Here is a 27,369-nt window from a genome sequence, read left to right as displayed (position 1 = left end):
CAGCTCCATCCTGCCAGGACCAGGGAGCCCAGGAGGGATCTGTGTCCTGTCCTGTGCCATGGGGGGATGCTGGGACCTGTCTGGGAGGGTCACCCTGGGTCTGGCACATCCCTGCAGCTCCCGTTTGCCTCCTGGCCATCCAAAACTGAGACAGTTATGCACAAGGAGCGTCCCCAGTGCCCAGAGCCCCGTCTGGGGTGTCCCCCCCACCCTGGCTCCAGCCTGGAGCTCGGCACTCCCAGCTTGTGGGTCAGTTTTAAGGCTGCTCTGCCTCTCCCATGACTGACATCCAGGGGTTATTTTTAAATTCCCTCTGCCCCATCCAGGTGTAGGGATGGGAGTGCAGGAGCTGCAGGGCAGAGCCAGCCCCAGCTATTTAACACCGAGCTGCCACCTCTCCGAGCCCAGCTCCCAGCAGTGCCAGCAGCAGCTCCCCGTGTCCCCAAGTGCTTCGGATGCTGCTGGTGGCTCTGGCCATTTTGAGAGCAGGTGACAGGAGCCTCAGCTGGGGCCAAGTGGTCCCGGTGTTGATTTATCACCGGTGCAGATGTTTTCTCTGGTTTCGCTGAAACCCCACGCCGGGAGGCTCCGGGCAGGGAGCAGGGCAGATTCCTGGCAGGGGCACAGAGCGAGGGGGGATTAGTTGGGATTTCAGCTTCTCCCGACTCCTTGCCCTTTTTAACAGCCAGGAGTACCCCGGGATTGGCTCCCGGGCTGTTTGGGAGCCTCTCCCCGTGCCCCCTCCGGGTGTTTGATCCGCCCTGGTCCAGGGAAGATGCAGGGCAGCGGAAGGGGATGCGGAGCTGGGATTGCCATGGCAACCTGCAGTGGGAATGGAGGCTTTCCTTGGCAGGAGCAGCTGAGGTGGGGCTCAGGGGCTCTGGGCAAGGTGATGGATGAGCCCTGTGAAGGGGAAGGTGTCGGGCAGGGAGCCCTCCCCTGTTCTAGCATTCCAGAGAATCCCTTTCCCTCCCAGTTAAAGTTTTAATGGGGACAACTGGAATGTGCCAGGGAATGGGAAAAGGGAAAGTGAGCAAATATTTAAAGACTATTGAATCTCGTGTTCACAGGAAACCTCGTGGTTGTAAACATAATATTTTGGACATCCAATATCTCTGTGCTGGATCCCACGTGGGAAGTCTCTTTCTGTGTGGAAAGGGGAGTTTGGCTTCACATCTCACTTGGAAGTTTTGCACTTAAAGGTGGAAGCATCACGTGTGCTGCTGGTCAGGGCTGTCCAGGGAAAGCCCAGCTCCTTCCCGTCCTGCTCCATGGAATCAGCCTGGCTGGATGCTGTGTTTTTCCAGGGTGCAGCTGAGGGAAGCTGGCTGGTGTTCTCCCCTCGAAGGTGGATCAGATTTGTTCTAGAACCCAGGAGCTGCCAGGGCAGAGCTCCTGGAGCAGCGGCCGCGCTCGCTGCATCCCAATCCAAGGGCTGGAGCTGGAGGAATAAATCTTTAATGGAGCTGCAGCTAAATATAATCTGATCAAAGTGCCAGTGCCAAAAAGCCTGGAAGGAGCTTTTCCCGTGGCAGGGCACGGCAGTGGCACCACGGGGGCTGGTGGCACTGGTGCTGCCAGCCTGGCTGCTCCAGTCACGGCGCCAGGGCTGGGCTTGGGTTTGGCACTTGGAGCTTCCAGCCAGGGAGTGCTGGGTGCTGAAAACCCTGTGCTGGCCAGAGCCTTGTGCTGGGGACAGGTGACAGTCACCACGGCAAAGTGTCCCTGCAGTGATGGGAAACTGGGAGTGGCTTCCCCTGCTGAGGGCAGGGGCAGGATACTGGGAAGGAATCCTTCCCTAAAAAGGGGGCTGGGACACTGGTGTCTGTGACTGCCCCATTCCTGGAAGAGTCCAAAGCCAGGTCGGAGCAACCTGGGCTCCTAGAAGGTGCAGGGAGTGGAACTGGGTGGGCTTTGAAGTCCCATCTGACCGAAGTGTTCTAGGAGTCCATGATCCCTGGCTGCCTGCTGGATCCGTGCATCCTCACGCTCAGGGCCGTGATGATCCCAGTGACTTGGTGGCTGTGGCCAGGGTACCTGAGTCCAAGCTGTGGTCACTTCCAGCCGTCCCTGCCTTGGCACGGTGTGCCAGCACGTTCCCTGCCTCTGGAATTGCTAAGAAAAGCATCAGGTGTAACCCAATCACCGGGAGTGCTTCTGGAGAACAGGATGGCCAGGAGTGTCCCTGTGGCTCTGCAGCCCGTGGGGAGCTCTGTGGGGACCCCTTGGAGCAGGACCTGGAGCTCTGGGGTCTGTGGGGCTGTTCCCTCCATGGGGGTGACTCCAGGCTGGGGCAGGTCAGGATTTTCCCAGTGTTTCCTTGCTTAGGGTGCTTCTGGGAATGTTGATGGTGCTTGTTGGGTTGTTAGTGTAGCAGGAGCAGCGTGTCCCAGCCATCCCCAGCAAGGGCTGGGTGTCCGTTGAGACTTCTCCCCCAAATCAGGATATTTGGGGATCTTCCTTGGGCTGCTTGAGAGCAGGTGGAGCTGAGGGCTCCTTTGGTTTGGCTGGGCTTAAAACCCAGCGGTGCTGAAGGGAGCTGAGCTGTGGGATCAGCAGGGTGAGGCTTTGGGGTGATGTGGGGAGCACGGGGGGCTTTGGGGGCAGGGGGTGGCTGTGGCTGTCCTGGGAAGGAGGCTCCCTGCCAGCAGGAGGCCAGAGCTCTCCTGGCTAATCACTTGTGTTGTTGATAACGAGCTGCTGGGGCTGGCGGAAGGAATTTCGGGGCGTTTGATTCCCTGCCAGCGCTCGGCTCCGGCCATTGTTGTGGCGCTGGATCCTCGCGGCCGCTCGGCCCTGTTTGACTTGGAGCTGGAGCTGTTTTCACAGCTGCCTCGGCCAGGAGCAGCCTGAGTTAACCCCTGGGAGCCGGGACATGGCCATCCTGCTGGGAGCATCCCTGGGCTGGGACATGGCCATCCCGCTGGGAGCATCCCTGGAGAGGGACACGGCCATCCCGCTGGGAGCATCCCTGGAGAGGGACACGGCCATCCTGCTGGGAGCATCCCTGGAGAGGGACATGGCCATCCTGCTGGGAGCATCCCTGGAGAGGGACACAGCCATCCTGCTGGGAGCATCCCTGGGCTGGGACATGGCCATCCCGCTGGGAGCATCCCTGGAGAGGGACACGGCCATCCTGCTGGGAGCATCCCTGGAGAGGGACATGGCCATCCTGCTGGGAGCATCCCTGGAGAGGGACACGGCCATCCTGCTGGGAGCATCCCTGGAGAGGGACACGGCCATCTCACCAGGAGCATCCCTGGAGAGGGACATGGCCATCCTGCTGGGAGCATCCCTGGGCTGGGACATGGCCATCTCACCAGGAGCATCCCTGGAGAGGGACATGGCCATCCTGCTGGGAGCATCCCTGGAGAGGGACACGGCCATCCTGCTGGGAGCATCCCTGGAGAGGGACATGGCCATCCCGCTGGGAGCATCCCTGGAGAGGGACATGGCCATCCCGCTGGGAGCATCCCTGGAGAGGGACACGGCCATCCTGCTGGGAGCATCCCTGGAGAAGGGACACGGCCATCCCACCAGGAGCATCCCTGGAGAAGGGACACGGCCATCCTGCTGGGAGCATCCCTGGAGAGGGACACGGCCATCCCGCTGGGAGCATCCTTGGGCTGGGACATGGCCATCCCACTGGGAGGATCCCTGGAGAGGGACACGGCCATCCTGCTGGGAGCATCCCTGGAGAAGGGACATGGCCATCCCACCAGGAGCATCCCTAGAGAGGGACATGGCCATCCCACTGGGAGCATCCCTGGAGAGGGACACAGCCATCCTGCTGGGAGCATCCCTAGAGAGGGACATGGCCATCCTGCTGGGAGCATCCCTGGAGAGGGACATGGCCATCCCGCTGGGAGCATCCCTGGAGAGGGACATGGCCATCCCGCTGGGAGCATCCCTGGAGAGGGACATGGCCATCCCGCTGGAAGCATCCCTGGAGAGGGACATGGCCATCCCACCAGGAGCATCCCTGGAGAGGGACATGGCCATCCCACCGGGAGCATCCCTGGAAGCTCCCAGAGAGCCAATTCCTAAGGAAAGCATCAGGTCTAACCCGATCTCCAGGAGTGCTTCTGGAGAACAGGATGGCCAGGAGTGTCCCTGTGGCTCTGCAGCCCATGGGGAGCTCTGTGGGGACCCCTTGGAGCAGGACCTGGAGCTCTGGGGTCTGTGGGGTTGTTCCTTCCACGGGGGTGACTCCAGGCTGGGGCAGGTCAGGATTTTCCCAGTGTTTCCTTGCTTAGGTGACAGTGGGAATGTTGATGGTGCTTGTTGGGTTGTTTGTGTAGCAGGAGCAGCGTGTCCCAGCCATCCCCAGCAAGGGCTGGGTGTCCACTGGGGTTTTTCCTCCAACAAAGCTCCCCCAGGGTGCAGCTGGCAGATGTGGGTGCCTCCAGGCTGTTTCCAGAGTGGGATGTCAGGCTGGCAAAGGGAATCCCACCCATGGGCAGGGAGCAGAGCGGAGCCCCCAGCCCTGGTGGGGACTCAGCTCCCTGCACAGGGCAGGTGGCCTTGCCAAGGCGTGTTTTGGAAAAATCAAACCCCACTGCAGCCTTGGGAGTGAGAGGAGGTGGAGGGGCCACCAAACCCTGGATTTCCTGGGATGCAGCAGCTGCTCCCAGGATGAGCCTGGCTGTTTGCTTGGAGCCAGCTGCTCCAGGCTGCTCCAGGACACTCATCCCGTGGTGGGAAGGGGGTGGAAGTCTCCCAGGGAAGTGTCTCTGGGCTGGAGAGTTGAGGGGGCTCCCAGTGCCTCTGCTGGGAAGGGACAGGGAGGGGATTTTGGGAAGGGGCAGGAAGGGGACACAGCTCTGCTGCCAGGAAGCCTCGTGCCACCCGTGGGAGGCTGCTGCCGGGTGCTGACTGCTGCTTTTCCCTCTTCCCTTTTTTCAGACAGAAATTGCTAAAAGACTGAACACGATTTTAGCCCAGATCATGCCTTTTCTGTCACAAGAGGTAAGGACTTCTCCACACCCTCTTTGAGGGCGTGTAGCTTCTCCCAGGGGTTTCCCCTCCCTTGCAGGCAGTGCTGGGCCCCTGGGTGGGGGTTGGATGTGAGAAATGGGATTTAAATCCTTCCTGAATGCTGGAGAACCCTTGGGATGGGCAGAGCTGGGCCCTGCAGGAGCCCTGCTCAGCCTGGGGGGCTGCACCGAGCCCCAAAGGCTGCGAGGGGCTTCCCCTTTTCCCTGAGGAGCTCGGAGGTGCCCCCGGACCGCTGCACCCAAAACAGGGCAAAAAAATAGGGAAAAATGGGTGAAATAGGGCCCAAAAGAAGGGGAACCATGCCTGGGGGGTCCTGCACCTGGGCTGTGGCTGACCCCGGCCCTGTGTCCCCGCAGCACCAACAGCAGGTGGCCCAGGCTGTTGAACGTGCCAAGCAAGTGACAATGACGGAGTTGAATGCTATCATCGGGGTACGTGGACTTCCCAATCTGCCTCTCACCGTGTGTATTCCCCTTTTATTCCTATCATTTACCATATCCAGAGGCAACCCTGCGCTCAGGAGGGCACCCAGGGCGGCTCCCAGTCCCCAGCCATCCCAAAACTACCCCAATCCCACAGCTCCTGGCTGTCCCAAAACCCCCAAAACTGCCCCAGTACCACAGCTCCTGGCTGTCCCAAAACCCCAAAACTGCCCCAGTACCACAGCTCCTGGCTGTCCCAAAACCCCAAAACTGCCCCAATCCGGCCCCCAGCAGGACAGGGCTGGGAGCTGCGGCCTCCCTGGCAGCTCCAGGATTCCAGTGGGATGTTCCTGGGGGGATTTGGGGTGGGAGCCTCCCCAGCCCCTGAGGCCAGGCTTGTCTCTGCCGGGCTGTTGGTGTGGAATGTGCTGTGCCCTCGGCGGTGTTGTTCCATGCATTGACCCTTCCCCGCACAGATTGAGGGGTTCTGATTGAAAATTAACAGTTCTAATCATTTCTGTGATTGCTGTCACTGCCTTGGTCCTGCAGCAAACCCCGGGACATCGGAATTCCCAATCCACGTCCTGGGCAGGTGGCTCCAGAGCTCCTCTGGCTTTGGTTCCCAGAAAATACTCATTTATAATTTTTTTTTGTTTTTAATAACTATTTACACTTTGTAGGCTTCAAGGATCTTTATAATTCTCTGTGTCTAACTCGCTCTTCCATCCATTTTCCTGTGTTTTGTGGGTGTCACCCACTGTGGAATCGTGCTCTGGGCTCCTGCAATTCTGGGGAATGAGGAAGCAGCTGGATCCCTCATGTGGGTTTGGTGCCACTTGGGAATGCCCCCGGAATGGGAGCTGAGTTTTGGGGTGATGCTGCACCCTCCTGCTGCTCCTCACCCGTTCGGGGTGGGCTGGCCATGGAGCAGGAGCTGCTGGAAGTGGCAGATATTGGAATTCAGTTAAGGTGGATGAGGAGGCCCGTGACCCCATTCCCTGGATAATTGCTTCCCTGGGTCACAGCGAGGCCCTGCTGTCATTAACAGCCTGCCCAGCCCTTTAATCACCTCCCTGACGAGCTCCCAGCAGGAATCACAGGCATCTCCTCTGGGCTGGCCCAGCAGCGAGGGATCCCAGGGCCTTCCACGGCTTGTCCCGGGATGGGGAGCTGCTTTGGGTGCTGGCTCCGTGCTCCTGCACCTGCTCCAGAGCTTCCCAGAGCAGAAAACCCAGGGGATTTTCCCTTTTTTCCTCCCCTCTGTGCAGGGAGTGGTTGGTTACCGTAGGGTTGCTGCTGGCAGGAGGGGATGATGATTCCATCTCCTCCCATGGCTTTCAGAGGTGGTTCCAGGCTCATCCCAGACCCTGGAGCTGGTTGAGGTGGAGGATTTGTGTTCCTGCACCTGTTCCAGTGCCCACAAAGACACAAAATCCAAAGGATTTGGGTTTTTTTCCTTCCCTTCTTTGCATGGAGTGGTTTGTTATTACAGGGTTGCTGCTGGCAAGAGGGGATGATGATTCCTTGGCCTCCCGTGGCTTTTAGAGATGGTTCCAGGCTCCTCCTGGAGCGTGGGGCTGGTTTGGGTGGCAGCTCCAGCTCGAGTCCCCAAAATGGAGAGGATTTGGTGCTTTGCCCTGCCCTCAGCAGGTTGTTTTTGTAGGGCTGCTCATGTGGACACATCCCTGGCTTGGTTTGCTCAGCCCTGGGGTGTCCTGGTGTCCCTGGGCTCCAGCCCTGGGTGGCCCCACTGTCCCCAGCCCATCCCAACACCCCAGTGCAGATGCTGCACCACCTAAACCCCCCCCTCAAATGGTGCAAAACTCTTTTTTTGCCCCTTTTGAGGTCAAGATCTGTTAATTTTATGCATCTGGGCCATTGTCTCGCAGCTCCTGTGCTCGAGGCTGGGCTGAAATGGAGCCTTGATTTGGTTGTAGCCCTGGAAATGATTGCCCTGGAAATGATTAAACTCCGTCACTAAATTTAACGCCGGCGCTGAACCGAAGTGCTGAACCATTAAATGGGGAACAAAGGCATGGAGCATGATGGACATAATCCAATTAAAGCCACTCCACCAGCAGACACTCCTTGCCAGCCTTCCTCCCAAATTTGGAGCCTCTTCCCATGTCCCCATCTCCGTGTGGCACCACCGAGGAGCTCCGTGGGCGCTGCCCCGGGCTGGGTGTGCAGGATTGTTGTCTGGGATTGTCATCCCTCCCCAGCCTCCTGCTTCCTGGGACACTGGGGACATCACTCCCTGCCAGCACGGGAGGAGCCCAGACTGGTGCTGGAATTCACTTGGAGCCCCAGTGCAGCATCCTGAGGGATCTGAGTTGTGGATGGGCTCAGTCACTCCACGATCCTGGAATGCTGCTCCAGACCCTTGTGCTGTGTGTGTCACTTGTCCAGCAGGACCTCAGTCCCTAGGCAGGGGGATTTGGGGTTCCCAAAGAGCCTCCCCATCCCTGGGATGCTGCAGGAAGCCCTCACCCGGTGGTGCTGTTGGAACACAGCATTCCCAGGGTTGGGATAAGGGATGGGAAGGGAGGGGCCTCTCCAGCAGGGAGCACTCAGGGCAAGCAGGAGCTCTGTGCCACCGAGTGCCAGGTGGGCTTTGTGCCCCTCCTGGGAGTCTCCAGGACGTTGTTCCCGAGGGATGTGCAGGAAGGATGGTGCACTGGGAACCTGGGAATTCTGCAGCACCACCCTGGGATGAGTCCCAGGCCCCTTGGCTCATCCTGCTCTCCTTGCCACGGGAATGACCTGCCTGGGACACGGATGGAGCTCTGCAGCCCTGCTGTGGGACCTTGGCTACCCCAGGACACGGGGATGGGCTTCAGGACATCCCACACGGATTCTGCTCTCCACTGCCAGAGGGGAGAACACCAAACCCACCTGGAGACGTTGCTGTGGGCTCCCAGGGATGCTGTGTCCTGGCCTTGGTTCCACGTCCTGTGAGGGGCTGTTCCTGCAGCTCGCCGAGCCCGTGGATGGATTTACCTGTTGGCAGCCCAAAGACCAGGAAGAAATCCCAGTTTTTTCTTCTCTGCTGGAGCACCTCCAGGTGCTGATTCTTGTCCCCATGCTCTGCTCGTGGTGGGGCTGTGCTGTCCCCTGGGCTATTCCAGGGTTGGAATTGCCATCCACACCCTGGGAATTGGAGTGCTGCTGTTCCACAAGGCCACGTCCCTTTTTTGGGTGGAAAGCTGCTGGGATGAGTTACAGCATGCAGATGTTTCTGGAAGCTGGAGGTTGCTGAGGATAAACCACTGGATCTTGGTGTATTCCAGGGATGGAATATGGAAATACCAATGGAGAGCTCCCAGGAGAGGAATGTGGGAATGGTTGGAGGTGCTGGAAAACCACCCGGGGCCGTTCTCTGGGATGATGCTCTGCTACAATGGCCAGCCCTGCCTCTCCCTCAGATGGGTGGAAATGCTGTGAAATGGGGATTGGGAAGAGCCCCAAGGATCTGTTCCATTTGTTTTGGTGCCAGAGGATTGATCCTGGCACTGAGGAGCTGCCGAGGGACCGACCTTGTGCCCCTCGCCCCCAGCTCTGCTCCATGTCCTGGTTTGGGGACACTCTGGAATGTCCATCCTGAGGATGCTTCCCATCCTGCTGGCAGAACCAGCTCCTGCTTTTGGAGGGCTCAGGGATTTATGGATTTCCTCCAGCAGAGGCCTGATGGCCTTCTCCGTGTGGCTGCTGCTGCAGCTGGGATATCAGAGCTGCTTCCATGGATCTCCTGTGCCTGGGACTGTGGCCTCTGCCCTCAGCTCCCACTGGAATCTTCTGCGTGGGGATTTCCCCCTCCATCCCACAGGGATGAGAATGCAGCTCTGGAGGGGGTGGGTGACCCAGCCAGGCCTGCTCCATCCTGCTGTGTCCATGGAGTGGGACAGGATGTCACCTTCTGCTGCCCAAAATGGGTCCTTCCATCGGGAATGGGCCAGGGCTGTTCCCCCGAAACTTGGACTTGGTGTGGGGATACTTCTCATGGAATCATGGAATGGTTTGGGTTGGAAGGACCTTAAATCCCCTCCATTCCAGCCCTGCCATGGCAGGGACACCTCCCACTGTCCCAGGCTGCTCCAGCCCCAGTGTCCAACCTGGCCTTGGGCACTGCCAGGGATCCAGGGGCACCTGGGTGCACTTCCTGCGGCTCTGGGGAAGGTGTGCTGGGAATTTCCTTGATGGAGCTGGTGGAAACATGGACAGCCCCCCATCCCAGGGGTGCTTTGTGGAGCCCTCCATCCCCGAGGGTGTTTTTGATGTGTTCCTGGGGGTGGCCATTGGGCTGGCCCTTGTGCCAGCAGGTCCTGCTGTCCATTCCTGCCCCTCAGAGTGCCCCAGGACAAATCCTGGTCCAGGCTGGTTGTGGGGACCTGGAGTGGGCTGGGGGGGCTCTACTGCAGCCCGGGTGTCCCCTCACTCTGGGTGTCCCCTCACTCTGGGTGTCCCCTCTCTCTGGGTGTCCCCAGCCCGTGATTCCCATTGTGCTCAGATGCCCAAATGTGATTTCCCTGGGATGCTGCTGGAGGGGCTGTGGGTGCAGGCAGGAGGGTCCCAGGCAGGAGCACCAGCTCCAAGACCCTCCTGGCTGGACCAGGGCAGGCCTGGGGGCTCTCAGAAGCGGCTCCTTGGATTTCAGCTGGTTTTCTTCCAAGATTGTGTTTGAAGCAAGGAATGTGTCTGGTTTTCCCTTCTCTCCCCAGAGCTGCAGTTCAGCTGTTTCCAGCTCAGCTGGAGCAGGCAGTGAATCTCCATGGCTGGAGGAGTGCTGGGATGGCTGGGATTCACTCCCAAAAAACCCCTGGGAGCAGCTGGGGGCCCTGTGCCATCCAGGCTGGGCTGCAGCTCCAGGGAATGTGGGGGGTTATATCCAACCCCACAGTGGGAATGGAGGATCCCTGCAGGATTTATCCAATGTGGGAAGGGGCTGGGAGCAGCAGGATCCTGATGGGACCAGGACATTGTGTGGATTTTCCTCCCACCATGAAGCACCTGGAAGCTGCTCCTGACCAAATGAGCAGAACTTCCTGTGCTGAGCTGCTGGGAGGCTCCTGGGTGCTGGAATTTTCTCCCTCTGAGTGGTTTAGCTGCCGCCCTCCAGCCATGGAGTCTCTCTGCCTCCTGGGTGGGATTCCTGGGGTTTTGTTTATCCCTTTTACTGCTGGAAAAGCCAAACTAACCATGTCCTCAGGGACGAGCATTCCAGGAATGCAGGATTGTCCCGGGAGAGGGCTGTGTGCGTGCTCTGCCACGGGCTGGGCTGTGTCCTGGGGACATCCCTGGGCACCTCCGCCCTCCTGCTACCCCCTGGGGACATCCCTGGGCACCTCTGCCCTCCTGCTACCCCCTGGGGACATCCCTGGGCACCTCTGCCCTCCTGCTAACGGGGCTTCTCCTTCCAGGCATCCAGCGGGGCCGCTCCCGGCGCGACCGGGGCCGTCCCTTCCCGGGGCGTCCCTTGCCGTCCCTCTGCCCCGCTCCCTCCCAGCTCACTGGTGCTTTCGTTGCAGCAGCAGCAGCTCCAGGCCCAGCACCTGTCCCACGCCGCCCACGGCCCCCCGGTCCAGCTGCCACCGCACCCCTCGGGGCTCCAGCCGCCCGGGATCCCGCCGGTCACCGGCACCAGCTCGGGGCTGCTGGCCCTCGGCGCCCTGGGCAGCCAGGCACACCTGGCTGTCAAGGATGAGAAGAACCACCACGACCTGGACCACAGAGGTGAGGGGGGCTGCTGCTCCTGCGGCCACTGCTGCTGCTGCTGGAGTGACACAGTCCTGGGCCGGGTTGGATGGAAGGGAGAGGAAGGTTAAAAATGACACATCCTGCTGTCCCAGTGGGCTCCGAGCTGGATTTGGACACTTCCAGGGATCCAGGTGTCTGGGCACCCACTGCCACCTGTGTCAGGGCCTCATCACCCTCACAGGGAACAATTCCTTCCCAATATCCCACCCAAATCTCCACTTTCCCACTATGAAGCCATTCCCAGTCTCCTTTCCCTTGTCCCAGTCCCTCTCCAGCTCTCCTGGAGCCCCTTTAGGCCCTGCAAGGGGCTCTGAGGACCCCATGGAGCCCTCTCTTCCCCAGGTGAACATTCCCAGCTCTACCAGCCTGGCTCCAGCCCTTGGAGTAGCTCTGTGGCCTCCTCAGGAGTTGCTCCAGGTCCCTCAGATGTTGGGGGAACTCCCTGGTCCTGTTGTGACTCATTTCCCACCACCCCATCCCTCGGTTAGCTGCGTTCAGATCATGGGATTGCCCTCTTAGGGATGCAGAATTCCCTAAAATGATGCTCAGCCTTTGGTGGAGCCTGGCTGCAATTCCTGTGCTGTGCCTTAATGGGAAAGCAGCCTTCACCCTCCTGCTCTTCCTCCTCCTCTCCATCACCACCAGAGCCTTCCCACGGTGAGGGATCCAGCTCTGTGCAGCAGGAACTTGGCTTTTTCCCCTTATTTGGGATCTGACCATTTGTTAGCAGGTGGAAGGAGCTGTGGATCCAGCTGCACACCAGTGGTGTGCAGGATTGCCCTGGCAGATCCCCCTGCCCACCAGCACGGGAGGGTTTGGGATATTTCCACTCTCCCATTGGCAGGTTCCCACAGCCTCCCTGAGCTCTTGGGCTCTGCTGGGGGATTTGGGGTGGGAAAAAAGCAGTGAGACAGAACTCTAGGTAGCCATGCTCCTGCTCCATTCCTTTTCCTGCATGGATTCAGATTGCCAGAGATCCCAGGGGGAATGTACAGTTTGGGTACAAAGGAAGGGCTGAACCCCCTCCTGGGTGGGGAGCTGTGCCCCCAGGGGTCTGGGGTGACTCCAGGGACAGACACCTGGCTCTGCTGCCATTCCCTTTGGATCCAGGGCATTTCCAGCTGTGTTTGGCCACATCATTCACATGGACAGAAAGGGGCAGGAATGGGATGGGAGAGATGGATGGAGGGAGATTCTAAAGCTGGAGAGAGCCCAGGCAGGGCTTGAGTTTAAGGGTTTGAGTTCAGAGCAGGAGGAGGTTCTGGGTTTATTTTTCCGTTTTTAAGACTTATCCTAACTTGCTTTATTTTCCTGTCTCTGTTTTGGCTGTGCCCTCCCCTCTGCCCTGGCATCTCCTGAAGAGCGAGACTCAAGTGCAGTAAGTCCCATTCCTTCCTTTTGCTCCCACTTTCTGCTGGCTGCACGGCTGAGTTTGATTTATCCCTTAAAAACCCACCTGGTGGCTGGGAGCTGCAGGGCTGCCTTTGGCACAGGTCTTATTAAATAATAAACCAGGCAATAAAATCCCTCATCCTGCCTGGAAGAGCTGTGCTGGGATGAGCAGAGTCACCTTCTCTGTGGTGGTGGTTTGGAAATGTGATTTAAATCCCTTGGCTTGTGGCGGAACATCAGGAAATTCCATAATTTTGGCTGAGTGAGCGTGGTCAGACCCAGGACCCCTGGGTGCTCAGGGAAGCTGGATCATTCCTGATCACTCCCCCACTGTCTGGGCTCACCCAGTCTGGGATGGGGCTGGTTATTTCTCCAAATTTATGCAGGACTTGGAAGCTCAAGCAGCTCCTATCCAGGGAAATCCCTGGATTTTGGAGACACCTGAGAGGCTGCCCTTGGCATGGATTCCCTGGGAGCAGGGATGGAGAGGATGTGGAGGGAGGCAGGAGCTGAGTGGGGGCTGCCCTGCTCATGGAATGGGGCTGAGCCAGCACCTCCCACCCCGGTGTTGAGGGAAAACGGGAGATCAGGAGGAATTCCTGCACGGGAAGGGCTGTGAGGCTGGGAAGGGGCAGCGCAGGGAGGCACTGCAGGTGTCCAGGCAGGGCCTGGCCGTGTCCCTGAGCTCTCTGTGCTGCTGACCAGGTGGGGCTGGGTCCAGGTGGGGCTCGGTGATCCCGGAGCTCGTTCCCGAGCCCAGCATTCCGTGTGAAAAGCTGCCAGGACAAAGGCAGGCTGAGCTGCGGCTTGGCAGCGATTTCCTGCCAGCCCCGAGCCCACAAACGGCCCTTTGGAGAGCGGGGAAGGGAAGTGCTCTGCGAGGGGGGAGAGGCAGAGGGGAATTGGGCATCATTAACCCGCTCCTCGGGCGGCCAGGGGGCCGTCGGAGCCGGGCAGCTTCCCAATCCATAAACTGCGAGCCGGGGTATTCCCCGTGGAGGTTTAATGTGTGCGATAATCAGCGTTAGTCATTCATATTTTCCCCAGCCTTTGCCTGTGCAATAAAAAATATTTAGTTCCTTGGCGGCGGGCCAGGAGCGGGGCTGAATGGATCGATGCCTCTAAATGCCTGACATGATTCTCTGGGAGCTGCGAGGGTTTTCAGCATGACTGCCTGGGAAGAAAGAGCTCCGTGTTATCCAAAGCTGCTTAGTGGGGACCGAGGAGAAACATGAACTGCTTTGGTTCTCCCTTTCAGCCGGGGAAGAAAGGCGGGCACGGCTCAGGAATGGCGCTGCTCGGCAGGGCTGGCAGGCTGGGGGAGCGGGGATGGATCAGGGAATGTGCAGGGAGAGAGCAGGGATGGATCCTGCTGCTCCCAGGGACTGGGGAGGGAATGTGCAGGGAGAGAACAGGGATGGATCCTGCTGATCCCAGGGACTGGGTAGGGAATGTGCAGGGAGAGAACAGGGATGGATCCTGCTGATCCCAGGGACTGGGGAGGGAATGTGCAGGGAGAGTATGGGGATGGATCCTGCTGCTCCCAGGTACTGGGGAGGGAATGTGCAGGGAGAGAACAGGGATGGATCCTGCTGATCCCAGGGACTGGATAGGGAATGTGCAGGGAGAGAACAGGGATGGATCCTGCTGCTCTCAGGGACTGGATAGGGAATGTGCAGGGAGAGAACAGGGATGGATCCTGCTGATCCCAGGGATTGGGGAGGGAATGTGCAGGGAGAGAGCAGGGATGGATCCTGCTGATCCCAGGGACTGGATAGGGAATGTGCAGGGAGAGAACGGGGATGGATCCTGCTGATCGTGGGGACTGGGGAGGGAATGTGCAGGGAGAGAACAGGGATGGATCCTGCTGATCCCAGGGACTGGGGAGGGAATGTGCAGGGAGAGAGCAGGGATGGATCCTGCTGATCGTGGGGACTGAGGAGGGAATGTGCAGGGAGAGAACAGGGATGGATCCTGCTGATCCCAGGGACTGGATAGGGAATGTGCAGGGAGAGAACAGGGATGGATCCTGCTGCTCCCAGGGACTGGGGAGGGAATGTGCAGGGAGAGAGCAGGGATGGATCCTGCTGATCCCAGGGACTGGGGAGGGAATGTGCAGGGAGAGAGCAGGGATGGATCCTGCTGATCGTGGGGACTGAGGAGGGAATGTGCAGGGAGAGAACAGGGATGGATCCTGCTGATCCCAGGGACTGGATAGGGAATGTGCAGGGAGAGAACAGGGATGGATCCTGCTGATCCCAGGGGCTGAGGGGGGAGAAGGCAGGATCAGGGCCAGGCATCCTCCTGGTTGTGCTGCTGTTTTCCTCCAGCGTTCCCTGGGAATGCCGACATCTCCTGGGCTTTGCTGCTTGGAGCAAAGGCAGAATTCCCCCTGTGCCACGGCACTCCTGGTCACATGGGTTTTCCAGGACATTTTGTGGATATCCTTTGGCTCCAGGGCTGGGATGCAACCATTCTGTTCCTCCTCCTGGATGAGGCTCCCAGCTCTGCCAGAGGGAGAACTCCTGGGCTCTGGAGCTATCCTGGGAATGCTAGCGTGTCCTGGGCTTTGCTGCTTGAGGCAAGGACAGAATTCCCAGTGAGCAGAGCTGTGCCATGGTCGCTGGGCTCTGCCATTCCTGGCCATGTGGCTTTTCCCAGATGTTTTTATAAACAACCTCCTCCTGCATTTTCCTGCTCTTGCAGCAAAGGAGCTCAGGTGTCCATGGGATTCCTCGCAGCATTCCCAATGCTCCCAGCGAGGCTGATGTTGATCTGTCCCCCGGATCCTGTGGCGTGGGGGGGACCAGGGGGTCTCATCCCTGCGGGGACAGGGCTGTGCTGCTCGTGGAGCCTCGTTTCCTTCTGCTCCCCCTTCAAAGCTCCTCCCATCCCCACAGAATAATTCCGTGTCCCCCTCGGAGAGCCTGCGGGCCAGCGAGAAGCACCGGAGCTCCACGGACTACAGCATCGACTCCAAGAAGCGGAAAGCGGAGGAGAAGGACAGCATGAGCCGATATGTGAGTGACAGTGACAGCTCTGAGGCCGTGGGGACACCTGGGGCAGCGCCTGGGGGCAGAAAGCGGGATTGGGGTGGTGCTGTCCAGGTGTGATGTGGGTCAGCTGGGGCAGAGAACCGTGGGATCGTTCAGGCTGGAAAAGGCCTTGGAGAGTGTTGTGTCCAGCCATCCCCCAGCACTGCCAAGGCCGCCATAATCCATGTCCCCAAGTGCCACATCCACTCCCCTGGCTCACTGCACCCTGCCCTGGGCAGCCCCTTCCAACACCTGACACCTTTTCCATGAAAGAATTTCCCCTGATCTCCAGCCCAAGTGTCCTGATGCTCTTGGGGGTGCTTTGGCTCCTCGGGGGCTGATCCCCCCCAGTTTTTGGAGCTCTCTGCAGGCTGTGACACACTTTGTGTTCCAGGACAGCGATGGTGACAAGAGTGATGACCTGGTGGTCGATGTCTCCAATGAGGTGAGCTCTGGGTTTGGGATGCGGGAGGCGATTCCTTAGGGACCTCCCAACACCCGCCTGAAGGGGAAGCTGGAGGGAGCCCTTCCTTCCCCCTGTGGGAATTCCAAGGCTTTTCCCACCTCACAGGACCCTGCCACCCCCCGGGTGAGCCCGGCCCATTCCCCCCCGGAGAACGGCCTGGACAAAGCCCGCGGGCTGAAGAAGGGCGACGCTCCCAACAGCCCGGCCTCGGTGGCCTCCTCCAGCAGCACTCCCTCCTCCAAGACCAAGGACCTGGGCCACGTACGTCCCTTCTGGGCGTCCCTGGGGCAGGCTGTGGGTCCCAGCAGCTGGAGCTCACGCCTCCTTCTCCATCCCTTCTCCCCCCAGAACGACAAATCCTCCACGCCCGGCCTCAAGTCCAACACTCCGACGCCCAGGAACGACGCTCCCACCCCGGGCACCAGCAGCACCCCGGGGCTGCGGCCCATGCCCGGCAAACCCAGCGGCATGGACCCCCTGGGTGGGTACCAGTGTCACTGCAGTGTCACCATTGTCCCCAGCACAGCTTTGCCTCATCCCTGTCCATGGGGAACGGCAGCTCTGAGGGATTGCATTTGTGGGAGTCAGGTTTATGGGGGATGAGGTTGATGGGGGACCTAATCCGATGGGGTGAGGAGGGAGGTCTGGTCACGGAGTGAGCGGGATTGGGATGAGGGGACACAGCCTCAGGCTGTGCTAGAGGAAGTTCAGGTTGGACATCAGGAGGAATTTCTTCAAGAAAAGGGTGCCCAGGAAGAGGTGGTGGAGACCCCATCCCTGGAGGTGTGCAGGGATGTGACACAGTGCTCTGGGCTGGGAGGAAGGCGATGTTGGGCCAGGGGTTGGACTCCACGGTGTTGGGTTTTTCCGTGGCTGTGCTCTGCTCCTCTCCCTGCCCGTGTGTCCCCGCTCCCTGCCCGTGTGTCCCCGCTCCCTGCCCGTGTGTCCCCGCTCCCTGCCCGTGTGTCCCCGCTCCCTGCCCGTGTGTCCCAGCCCTGCCCGTGTGTCCCAGCCCTGCCCGTGTGTCCCCGCTCCCTGCCCGTGTGTCCCAGCCCTGCCCGTGTGTCGCCGCTCCCTGCCCGTGTGTCCCCGCTCCCTGCCCGTGTGTCCCAGCCCTGCCCGTGTGTCCCCGCTCCCTGCCCGTGTGTCCCCGCTCCCTGCCCGTGTGTCCCAGCCCTGCCCGTGTGTCCCCGCTCCCTGCCCGTGTGTCCCCGCTCCCTGCCCGTGTGTCCCCGCTCCCTGCCCGTGTGTCCCAGCCCTGCCCGTGTCCCAGCCCTGACGCTGTCCCCCCTCTGGCAGCCTCGGCCCTGCGGACGCCCATCTCCATCGCGGGCTCCTACGCGGCGCCCTTTGCCATGATGGGGCACCACGAGATGAACGGGTCCCTGACGAGCCCCGGCGCCTACGCGGGGCTGCACAACCTCCCCCCGCAGATGAGCGCGGCCGCCGCCGCCGCCGCCGCCTACGGCCGGTCACCAATGGTGAGCTTTGGAGCTGTACGTAGCACTTTTAGCTCCTTTCTCGCTGGGGGGAGGGCTGGGGGGGCTCCTGGGGGCTGGGAGGTTGGGGCCCCTGCTCAGAGCCAGCTGTGCTTTGGATTGAAGGGGTGGGGATGCTTCTTTGTGGGGTGAGATGCATGTGCCACTCGATTGGGGTTTCTCCTTCCCGTTCCTTGGCCCCTTGTCCTGTTTCTTGGCCCCTTATCCCGTTCCTCAACCCCTTTCCCATTCCTCAACCCCCTTCCCATTCCTCAACCCCCTTCCCATTCCTCCCACTAAACTCCTGTTTTAAGGCAGAACAAGGAGTCAAACGCTGCCATTAAAGCAGAGGTTGGGGCCTCTGCCATTAAAGCAGAGATTGGGGTTTCTGCCCTCGGTGTGCTGGGCACAATGTGGCTGAATCCATCCCTGGGGGCTTGGGAACAGCACGGGGAAGAGGGAGCTGGTACCACCTGGTGCTTGCAGACCCCTTTGGTTGGTTCCCCTTCCTGCCAGGGGGAAATGCCAATGAGCTTTGAGCAGCAGGGGAAAGCAGGAGCTGCCCAGTGTCCCCAGGGGTCATGGATGGGAAGCTGTGTGGCATTCCTGGCCTCACCCGTGTCCGTGCATCTCTTGGCAGGTCGGGTTTGACCCTCACCCACCCATGCGAGCCCCGGGCCTGCCCTCCAGCCTGGCATCCATCCCTGGAGGGAAACCGTAAGTCCCGCTTGGATTTTTGTGGGATCAGAGGGGACGAGTGGCCGGGAGGGAGACGAGGGAGGCCTTGACCCAGGGCTGGTGCTGTGGACACAGTGTGACAGCCCCCACGAGCTCCATCCCTGGAGCTGAGCCCTTTCCCACCCCGGCAGGGCCTACTCGTTCCACGTGAGCGCGGACGGGCAGATGCAGCCGGTGCCGTTCCCGCACGACGCGCTGGCGGGGCCGGGCATCCCGCGGCACGCGCGGCAGATCAACACGCTGAGCCACGGCGAGGTGGTCTGTGCTGTCACCATCAGCAACCCCACCCGCCACGTCTACACCGGCGGCAAGGGCTGCGTCAAGATCTGGGACATCAGCCAGCCCGGCAGCAAGAGCCCCATCTCACAGCTGGACTGCCTGGTGAGGGCTGGAGTCCCCGTGGCGGGGCTGCTGCTGTCCCCAGGGCTGTGTCCCCTGCCTTCACCCGCCTCTGATGTTAATCATCTTCGCCCCGTTAACGTCAGCATCTCTTCCCCACATTGCCATCTATGTTTCCTCTTTCCCTGCTACCCTCCCTTTCCTCTTCCTCCCTTTACATCCTGTTGCTCTTCCCCATTACCAACTCCTTGTCTTGTGTTACTGTCTTATTCCTCTTCCTGTTATCTCTCTTTCCCTCTTGAAATGTCCCTTTTCCTCTTGTCCCCCACCAATGTCCCTTTTCCTCTTGTCCCCCACCAACGTCCCTTTTCCTCTTTCTCCATCAACATCCCTTTTCCTCTTGTCCCCCACCAACATCCCTTTTCCTCTTGTCCCCCACCAACATCCCTTTTCCTCTAGTCCCCCACCAACATCCCTTTTCCTCTTTCCCCACCAACGTCCCTTTTCCTCTTGTCCCCGACCAACGTCCCTTTTCCTCTTGTCCCCCATCAACATCCCTTTTTCTCTTGTCCCTTTTTCCTCTTTCCCCACCAACGTCCCTTTTCCTCTTTCCCCATTAAATGTCCCTTTTCCTTTTTCCCCACCAACGTCCCTTTTCCTCTTTCCCCATTAAATGTCCCTTTTCCTTTTTCCCCACCAACGTCCCTTTTCCTCTTTCCCCATTAAATGTCCCTTTTCCTCTTTCCCCACCAACATCCCTTTTCCTCTTTCCCCATTAAATGTCCCTTTTCCTTTTTCCCCATCAACATCCCTTTTTCTCTTGTCCCTTTTTCCTCTTTCCCCACCAACGTCCCTTTTCCTCTTTCCCCATTAAATGTCCCTTTTCCTTTTTCCCCATCAACATCCCTTTTCCTCTTTCCCCACGCCCTTGCACTCCCTTTCCTCTTCCCTCTCCACATCCCTTTTCCTCTCACCCCCACGACACCCCTTCCCTCCGTGCCCTTTCCCTTCCATCCCCACCTGCCCCGTGCCCAGGCCGTCCCTGACGGTCCCTTGTGTCCCCAGAACAGGGATAACTACATCCGCTCCTGCAAGCTGCTGCCGGACGGCCGCACGCTGATCGTGGGGGGCGAGGCCAGCACCCTGACCATCTGGGACCTGGCGTCGCCCACGCCGCGCATCAAGGCCGAGCTGACGTCCTCGGCGCCCGCCTGCTACGCGCTGGCCATCAGCCCCGACGCCAAGGTGTGCTTCTCGTGCTGCAGCGACGGCAACATCGCCGTCTGGGACCTGCACAACCAGACCCTCGTCAGGTGAGCGCCGCCGCGGTCCTGCTGGGACGGACCTTAGAGGTTGTTTTTGTCCCGTCACGTTCCTTTTCGTCTTCTCCTGTCAGTGTTCCTTTTCCTCTTCCCCCACAATGTCCTTTTTCTTCTCTTTTTGTCAGTGTTCCTTTACCCCTTCATCCACAACGTCCCTTTCCCTCTTCCTTTTGTCAGTTTTCCTTTTGTCAGTGTCCCTTTTCCTCTTCCTTCCATCCAATGTCTCTTTTCCTCTTCGTTTTGTCAATGTCCCTCTTACTCTTCTTTTGTCAACATCCCTTTTCTTCTTCCCCTGCAATGTCCCTTTTCTTCTCCTTTTGTCAGTGTTCCTTTTCCTTTTGTCAGTGTCCCTTTTCCTCATCCTTCCATCAGTGTCTCTTTTCCTCTTTCCCCACCCCACTGCCATCTCTTTCTTCTTCTCCCCATCATGGTCCCTTTTCCTCTTCTCCCCATCATGGTCCCTTTCCTTTTCTGCTCATCATGGTCCCTTTTCCTCTTCTCCCCATCATGGTCCCTTTTCTCTTCTGCCCATCATGGTCCCTTTCCTCCCCATGATGGTCCTTTTTCCTCTTCTCCCCGTCATGGTCCTTTTTCCTCTTCTCCCCGTCATGGTCCCTTTTCCTCTTCTCCCCATCATGGCCCCTTTTCCTCTTCTCCCCATCATGGCCCCTTTTCCTCTTCTCCCCATCATGGTCCCTTTTCCTCTTCTCCCCATCATGGCCCCTTTTCCTCTTCTCCCCATCATGGTCTCTTCCTCTTCTCCCCATCATGGTCCCTTTTCCTCTTCTCCCCATCATGGTCCCTTTTCCTCTTCTCCCCATCATGGTCCCTTTTCCTCTTCCCCACCCATCGATGTCCCTTTCCTCTTTTCCTTGGGCAAAACCACCTCCCACTATCCCAGGTTGCTCCAAGCCCCGTCCAACCTGGCCTTAAACATTCCAGGGATGGGGAGTCCCCCACCCTCTCTGGGCTGGAGCCAGGAACACCCTCTGGTGGTGCTGCCCCATCTCCTGGTGCTCATCCCTAAACCAGCCCCATCCTTGGCCAGGCTGCTGCTCCTCAGCCCAGGATGCTCCTGGATGGATTTCCAGGAATATTTGGTGTCATCCGAGCACCTTGAACGCAGCTCAGCGCTTTTTCTAGCGCCGCCCTTGCAGAATTCCATGATGTTTTTCTGCTCCCAAGGCAATTCCAAGGGCACACGGACGGGGCCAGCTGCATAGACATCTCCCACGACGGTACGAAGCTGTGGACGGGGGGCCTGGACAACACGGTGCGCTCCTGGGACCTGCGGGAAGGGCGGCAGCTGCAGCAGCACGACTTCACCTCCCAGGTGGGCAGGGAGCGGGGCACAGGGGTCAGGGGTCCATCCCCACGGCAAACACGGGGTCCTGCTCGGCCCCTGGATCCTGGGAGGGGCTTCTCCTGCTGGGAAAACGGCCCTGGGAGCTCCGAGCGTGGCTGTTCCTGCTGGTTTTGGGATGGCCTGGGAATGCTGGAGCCGTGGGGCTGCCCGCATCTTGTGCCAGCTCCTCTTTCCATCCTGACAGGATGAGGCTGCTGTTGAGGATGCAGCTCTTCCCATGGGATGCTTGTGGATGAAACAGGGTTCTCTGGGTGCCCTGGGAGTGGGAGGAGAGAGGGGTCAGGGATCAGGATCCTGCCTCCTCCAGCAGAGCCTGACCCAGCAGGGCAGAGCTGGGACCTTGTGTCCCGTTGGCAAAGGCAGCAGTATCCATGGGGATGGAGCCATCCCAACCCGGGGGTCTGCCTCTCCCCACCTGCTCCATCCATCTGGGGCTGGCCAGCAGCTCCAGCAGTGCCACAGATCCCAGAACAGTTGGGTTGGGAGAGGCACCTTGAGGATCTCTCATCCCACCCTTCCGCGGGGGGCCGGGAATTGCCGCTGATCTCCCCCTATCCCACTTCCATCTGCAGATCTTCTCTCTGGGATACTGCCCGACGGGCGAGTGGCTGGCGGTGGGCATGGAGAGCAGCAACGTGGAGGTGCTGCACCACACCAAGCCCGACAAGTACCAGCTGCACCTGCACGAGAGCTGCGTGCTCTCCCTCAAGTTCGCCTACTGCGGTGAGCGGCTCCCGCCCGCGGCGGGGCAGGGCTGGGCTGGGAGACCTCAGAGCTCGTCCCTGGGGCACCTTGCACCTCACCCCACCCTGGGACGTCCTCGTGGATGGGGATTGTGGAATCATGGAATGTTTGGGGTTGGGTGGAACCTTACCTTGGGGTATCTCCTGCTATCCCAGCGTGCTCCCGTCCCCATCCAGCCTGGCCATGGGCACCTCCAGAGATGGGAGACTGGGATGGCCATGGACTGCAGGAAGGGACAGTGCTCAGCACAGCAAGGGGGGCTGAGCATGGATGTTTCCAGCAGGATTTCCAGCAGGATCCGTCCCGTGGATGCTGCACTTGGGGTTTATTCCCATAAACCCATCCCAGTTGTGGTGGGCTTTAGCCCCATAAACCCATCCTGGTTTTGGCAGGGTTTATTCCCTGGGTTATTCCCATAAACCCATCCAGGCAGTGGTGGGGGTTATTCCCATAAACCCATCCTGGTTTTGGCAGGGTTTATTCCCGTAACTCCAACCTAGTTTTGGCAGGGTTTATTCCCATAAACTCATCCTGGTTTTGGCAGGGTTTATTCCCATAAACCCATCCTGGTTTGGGCTGCAAACAGCCACAGAGCACCACTGGAGGTGGGAAGCAGCGTTTGGGTTCTTCCAGCAGAGTAGGGCTGGGCAGGACTCCCCAGGAAGCTCCAGGTTTTCCTGTTTCTCCCAGATCTCTGGGCTCGGACAGACTGTGGGGACAGGGAAGGGTTGGGGAGGTGGCACTGGCAGGGTTCAGCTGCTGATCCCAAATTCCCAACGCAGGGAAGTGGTTTGTGAGCACTGGGAAGGACAACCTGCTCAACGCCTGGAGGACGCCCTACGGAGCCAGCATCTTCCAGGTAGGAGAGCTTGGGAAGGGCACAGGGTGGGGGCTGCTCCCAAATTCCCATTCCTGGAGAGAGAGGAGATCCTTGGGAGTAACCGGGTTGGTGTCGGGGTCTGGGATGTGCTGCTGCCCTCAGCATGGATGCTGCTGGGAGCATGGAGCATCCATCCCACCCTGCTGGGTTCTCTCCATCCCACCCTGCTGGGTTCTCTCCATCCCACCCTGCTGGGTTCTCTCCATCCCACCCTGCTGGGTTCTCTCCCTCCCACCCTGCTGGGTTCTCTCTCTCCCTCCCACCCTGCTGGGTTCTCTCTCTCCATCCCACCCTGCTGGGTTCTCTCTCTCCATCCCACCCTGCTGGGTTCTCTCTCTGTCCCCCACCCTGCTGGGTTCTCTCTCTCCCTCCCACCCTGCTGGGTTCTCTCTCTGTCCCCCACCCTGCTGGGTTCTCTCTCCATCCCACCCTGCTGGGTTCTCTCTCTCCCTCCCACCCTGCTGGGTTCTCTCCCTCCCACCCTGCTGGGTTCTGTCCATCCCACCCTGCTGGGTTCTCTCTCTCTCTGTCCCACCCTGCTGGGTTCTCTCTCCATCCCACCCTGATGGATTCTCTCTCCCTCCCACCCTGCTGGGTTCTCTCCCTCCCACCCTGCTGGGTTCTCTCTCTCCATCCCACCCTGCTGGGTTCTGTCCATCCCACCCTGATGGATTCTCTCTCCCTCCCACCCTGCTGGGTTCTCTCTCTCCCTTCCACCCTGCTGGGTTCTCTCTCCATCCCACCCTGATGGCTTCTCTCCCTGCTGCTTTCCCAGTCCAAGGAATCCTCGTCCGTGCTGAGCTGTGACATCTCTGCGGATGACAAGTACATTGTCACGGGCTCTGGGGACAAGAAGGCCACGGTCTACGAGGTCATCTACTGATCCTGGGACGTGCAGCACTCGGGAATGCTCCGGGAATGCCCAGGGGAGGCCCCGGGCCCGGCCCAGCTCCGCCCGGCCCCCGCCACACTCGGATTTATTTGGAGATCTGCAACTCTGGCACACATGGAAGCCCTAAACGGATTTTTATTTGGTTTTAAGGTTTTGGGGTTCCTTCTGATTTTTTTTTTTTTTGGTTTTCCGGTTCTTTCCGTCTGGCTTTGGTGGCACTATAAAGGACTCCTTTTTTATTGGGACTTTTTTTTTGTGCATCCTGCATAAGACTTGTGAAAAATGTAAATACTGGACTAGGAAATAGCGTGGGAAGGGGGGACCCTCCCAGTACACTTAGTTGTGTATTTTTGTCTGCTGTAATTGTATTCCACTGATGGTTTTGGTGGTGGCAATTTTATTCTGGGGGTTTTTTTGGTTGGTTTTTTTTTGTTTGTTTTTTTGTTTTTTTGGGGTTTTTTTTCCCCCTTTTCCTTCCCCCCCTCCAGGAGTGTCCGTGGGGACTTTGCCATCCAGGCTGAGCAGAGATGTCCACTGGTGAAAAGTTGTTCCTCCTGTCGTGCGTCGTGTGTTAGTGATGGTGGGGAATCACTCGGATCCTCAGCTACTGACGGGACATCAACACAATCACCTTGGGGGTTGTTTTTTATAGATGGATTTATGGATTTATCCTTTTTTTTTTTTTTTTTTTTTCCGTGCTTGGATGTTTGAAGAAAAGGGGAAGCCCACGCAAGCCCTTCTTGGTCTTCGGACAGAAGCAAATGAGGAGTGATTTCAAAGAAAGCTTAGAAAATTCAGCTCAGGGAGCCACGAAAGATAATAGCAAACTTATGTGTTTTGTATTCAAATGAAAGTAAAGAATTAGAATTGATAACCTTGAAAAAAAAAAAAAGACAAAAAAAAAAAAATACAGTTTTTTTTTAAAAGCGAAAAGTTTACTAACAAGTAGGGTTTGTGTGTGGTGGGGGGCTGTTTGTGGTCCTTGTGGGCTTTATGGTCTTGTGTCTTCTGGTTTTATGGAGCAACTCCCTCCCCCCACAGGCCTTTTGTACTAAAGGGTTCCAAAAAGGACAAAAAAAAAAAAAAAAAAAGACAAAAAAAAGAAAACCAAGAACGAAGAAAGACCTAACGGGAAAATAAAAGTATTTGTGTAGCAGAAGTGCTCACCTGTATCGTAGCACACGGCAGAGGATTTTTATACCACATTTTTATGGATTATTTTTGGCGAGGTGGATCTGGTCCAAAAGGTAAAAAAAAAAAACAAATGTTTTTTGTGTCGAGGGGTTGAGGGGAGGCCGGTTTGGAGAGGGGGGAGAGGAGGATGGCGAGGTGGGAGCTGGAATTGCTGCCCTCCCGGGAGCCTCCGTGCCATCCCTCCGGCTGCTCCCGGGGCGGGCAGAGGAGCCGGGGAGGAGGAGAGCTCTCCTGGAGTTCCCATCGGAATGAGAGGGTTCTGGGCTGAGCTGAGGGAATGTTCCAGGCCGGGCTGGCTCCGTGGGAGGGTGGGATCGCTTTGGGGCACTGATGATCCCAGGAAGGAAAAGTTCTCTGGAGCTGCTTTTAGGGAAGGGCATTGAGGGTGGTCTGGCTCAGATTAACCACTGCCCCTGGGGCCAGCAGCGCCTTGGAGGGGCCCTGGGCTGTTTTGGGGTTGGATTTTGGGATCTGTGGGGGCAGCTCTGCCCCTTTCTGCGCCCTGACCCTGGGCACAGCATTCCCAGCTCCGTGGCCTTCGGAGGGGGCTGTGCTGGGAAGGGCTGGGGGGCTCTGCCCTGTCCCCAGGGCCCCCCTGGCAGTGGGGCCACCCCCAGCTCGTGTCCCCCGGGCTCCCAGGGGGCTGCAGCTCGGCTGCTTGGTTTTTCTCCCCGGAATGGCAGGAGTGAAATGCAGGAATTGCGTGTTCCGGAGCCGCCCGGAGCCAGGCTCCCAACTTCACACCAAAGTATGTAGCAGAATCTGTACAGCTGTTAATAACTACCACTGGTTTTTGTAAAAAAGGGCCAAAAAGAGAAAAAAAAAAAGAATAAAAAGTCAATGTACTGAAGCTCAACTGCAAGCCAAGTGTCTCTAAACCCTCTGATCCATGGAATGTCACGGAGGTGGGGGGAAAGGCAGGAGTGGGGAGGGTTGGGGGGCACAGGACGGCCCTGACAGGGACCCCCGAGCTGGGGGCTGGTGCTGGAGGTGGGATGGAGCCCAGGATGGATGGGAAGGATTCCCAGCCCTCGGCATCTCCCCTCCCGTGGGCTGTGCTGCCGCGGGCTGGGCTCCTCCCGGGCCATCCCAAACCCCATCCCTCCCTTTCGGCGCCCGGGCCCTTCTGCTCCTGCCGGGGTTGGGAGGTGCCGGGAGAGGGCTGGGATCAGGGAATCCTGCCCCGGGATTGCAGCAGCGCCATTCCCAGCGGCATTCCCGAGCTCCCGGCCCCGCTCCCTGCGCCGGGCCAGCCAGAGCGTCCTGCGGGGCTCCCGCGATGGATCCGAGCTGACAGGACCTGCTGCGAGGGAGGGAGGGAGGGATGGAGGGATGGAGGGATGGAGGCAGGGGCAGCGCTCCGCCCGCCCGGACCATGGGCAGGGAAGTGCCCGGGAGCGCTTTTCCATCCCCTTGGAGGCTGGATGCGCGGGGGGCTGGCACGGGGGGCCACTAAAAGGTCGGAATGGCAAGGAATCCTTTGTTGGGAGATGGGAGAGCCCGGGCAGGAAGGGGAAGGGACCCCTGAGCGGCTCCGGGTGCGCTTCCAGCCCTGCCCAGCGAAGGGAAGGTTCCTCTCCCTCCCTCCCTCCCCAGCTGCCCTCGGCGCTCCCTGGGGGTGGGCTCGGCTTCTCCCAGTGCTGGGAAGGAGCTGCGGGGCTCTCCCATCCCCGTTTGTGATGTCAGCTCCCAGATTTTATAATTCAATTGTTCCCACCCCCCTGCCATGCTGGAATTTTAAATCATAAATCCGTGAGGGATTTTTAAAGGTGCTCCTCAGGTCTGTCTTGGCCCACGCTGACAGGAAAGGCAGAGCTGGAAATGGCCAGAAAACCGAGTGGGAGTGGATTCCCCAGGATCCTGAGGATGTGAAGGTGCAGCCTGGCATGTGGCAGTTTTGGGTGGCATTGCCCTCTTCTTGTGATTTCCTTGTGTGAGTGTGGAATTCCTGCACGGGAGGGCTCCTGTGGAGGCAGGCAGGGATTTGGTCCTGGAATATCATAGCTGTTTTTCCCAGGCTGAGGCTGTGTCCCTGAGCGCTGGGAAAGGGGCAGGGGCAGAGCTGTGCTGGGCCATGCCATGCTCTGAGTCTGGGCCATGTTCTCTGTCCATGCTATGTTCCATGTCCCATGCCATGCTCTGTGTCCTGGGCCATGTTGTGTGTCCCATGCCATGCTGTGTTCCCCCTTGCCGTGTTCTGTGTCTCATTCCATGTTCTGTGTCTCATTCCATGTTCTGTGTCCCATCCTCTTCCATGTTCTGTGTCTCATTCCATGTTCTGTGTCCCATCCTCTTCCATGTTCTGTGTCCCATGCCATGTTGTGTCCCATCCCATTCCACGTTCCGTGT

At 58.9% G+C, this 27,369-nt stretch overlaps 1 protein-coding gene across 10 annotated transcripts in view; it reads left to right on the top strand.

The window, feature by feature from the left end:
• The window catches only part of TLE3 (TLE family member 3, transcriptional corepressor), a 32,226-nt gene extending 6,350 nt beyond the window's left edge, over positions 1-25,876 (top strand). For 2 of the 10 annotated variants that reach the window (XM_059858773.1, XM_059858772.1), the window contains exons 6-20: positions 4,906-4,968; positions 5,355-5,459; positions 10,946-11,150; positions 12,536-12,552; positions 15,467-15,586; positions 15,996-16,046; positions 16,173-16,548; positions 17,367-17,548; positions 18,186-18,262; positions 18,415-18,664; positions 19,688-19,935; positions 21,130-21,277; positions 21,883-22,033; positions 22,837-22,913; positions 23,710-25,876. In XM_059858773.1, coding sequence (XP_059714756.1) covers positions 4,906-4,968; positions 5,355-5,459; positions 10,946-11,150; positions 12,536-12,552; positions 15,467-15,586; positions 15,996-16,046; positions 16,173-16,548; positions 17,367-17,548; positions 18,186-18,262; positions 18,415-18,664; positions 19,688-19,935; positions 21,130-21,277; positions 21,883-22,033; positions 22,837-22,913; positions 23,710-23,817 — 2,178 coding nt within the window. In that variant the 3' untranslated portion in view covers positions 23,818-25,876. Of the gene's footprint in view, positions 1-4,905; positions 4,969-5,354; positions 5,460-10,945; positions 11,151-12,535; positions 12,553-15,466; positions 15,587-15,995; positions 16,047-16,172; positions 16,549-17,366; positions 17,564-18,185; positions 18,263-18,414; positions 18,665-19,687; positions 19,936-21,129; positions 21,278-21,882; positions 22,034-22,836; positions 22,914-23,709 lie in introns of all 10 variants that reach the window. The other 8 variants (XM_059858782.1, XM_059858780.1, XM_059858781.1 and 5 more) reach the window with 8 other exon arrangements.
• The last annotated feature ends 1,493 nt before the right edge of the window (positions 25,877-27,369 follow it).

The sequence above is a fragment of the Haemorhous mexicanus genome, chromosome 13, assembly GCF_027477595.1.
Source record: "Haemorhous mexicanus isolate bHaeMex1 chromosome 13, bHaeMex1.pri, whole genome shotgun sequence".
Taxonomy (NCBI): domain Eukaryota; kingdom Metazoa; phylum Chordata; class Aves; order Passeriformes; family Fringillidae; genus Haemorhous; species Haemorhous mexicanus.
This window is presented reverse-complemented; position numbering and strand designations above follow the sequence as displayed.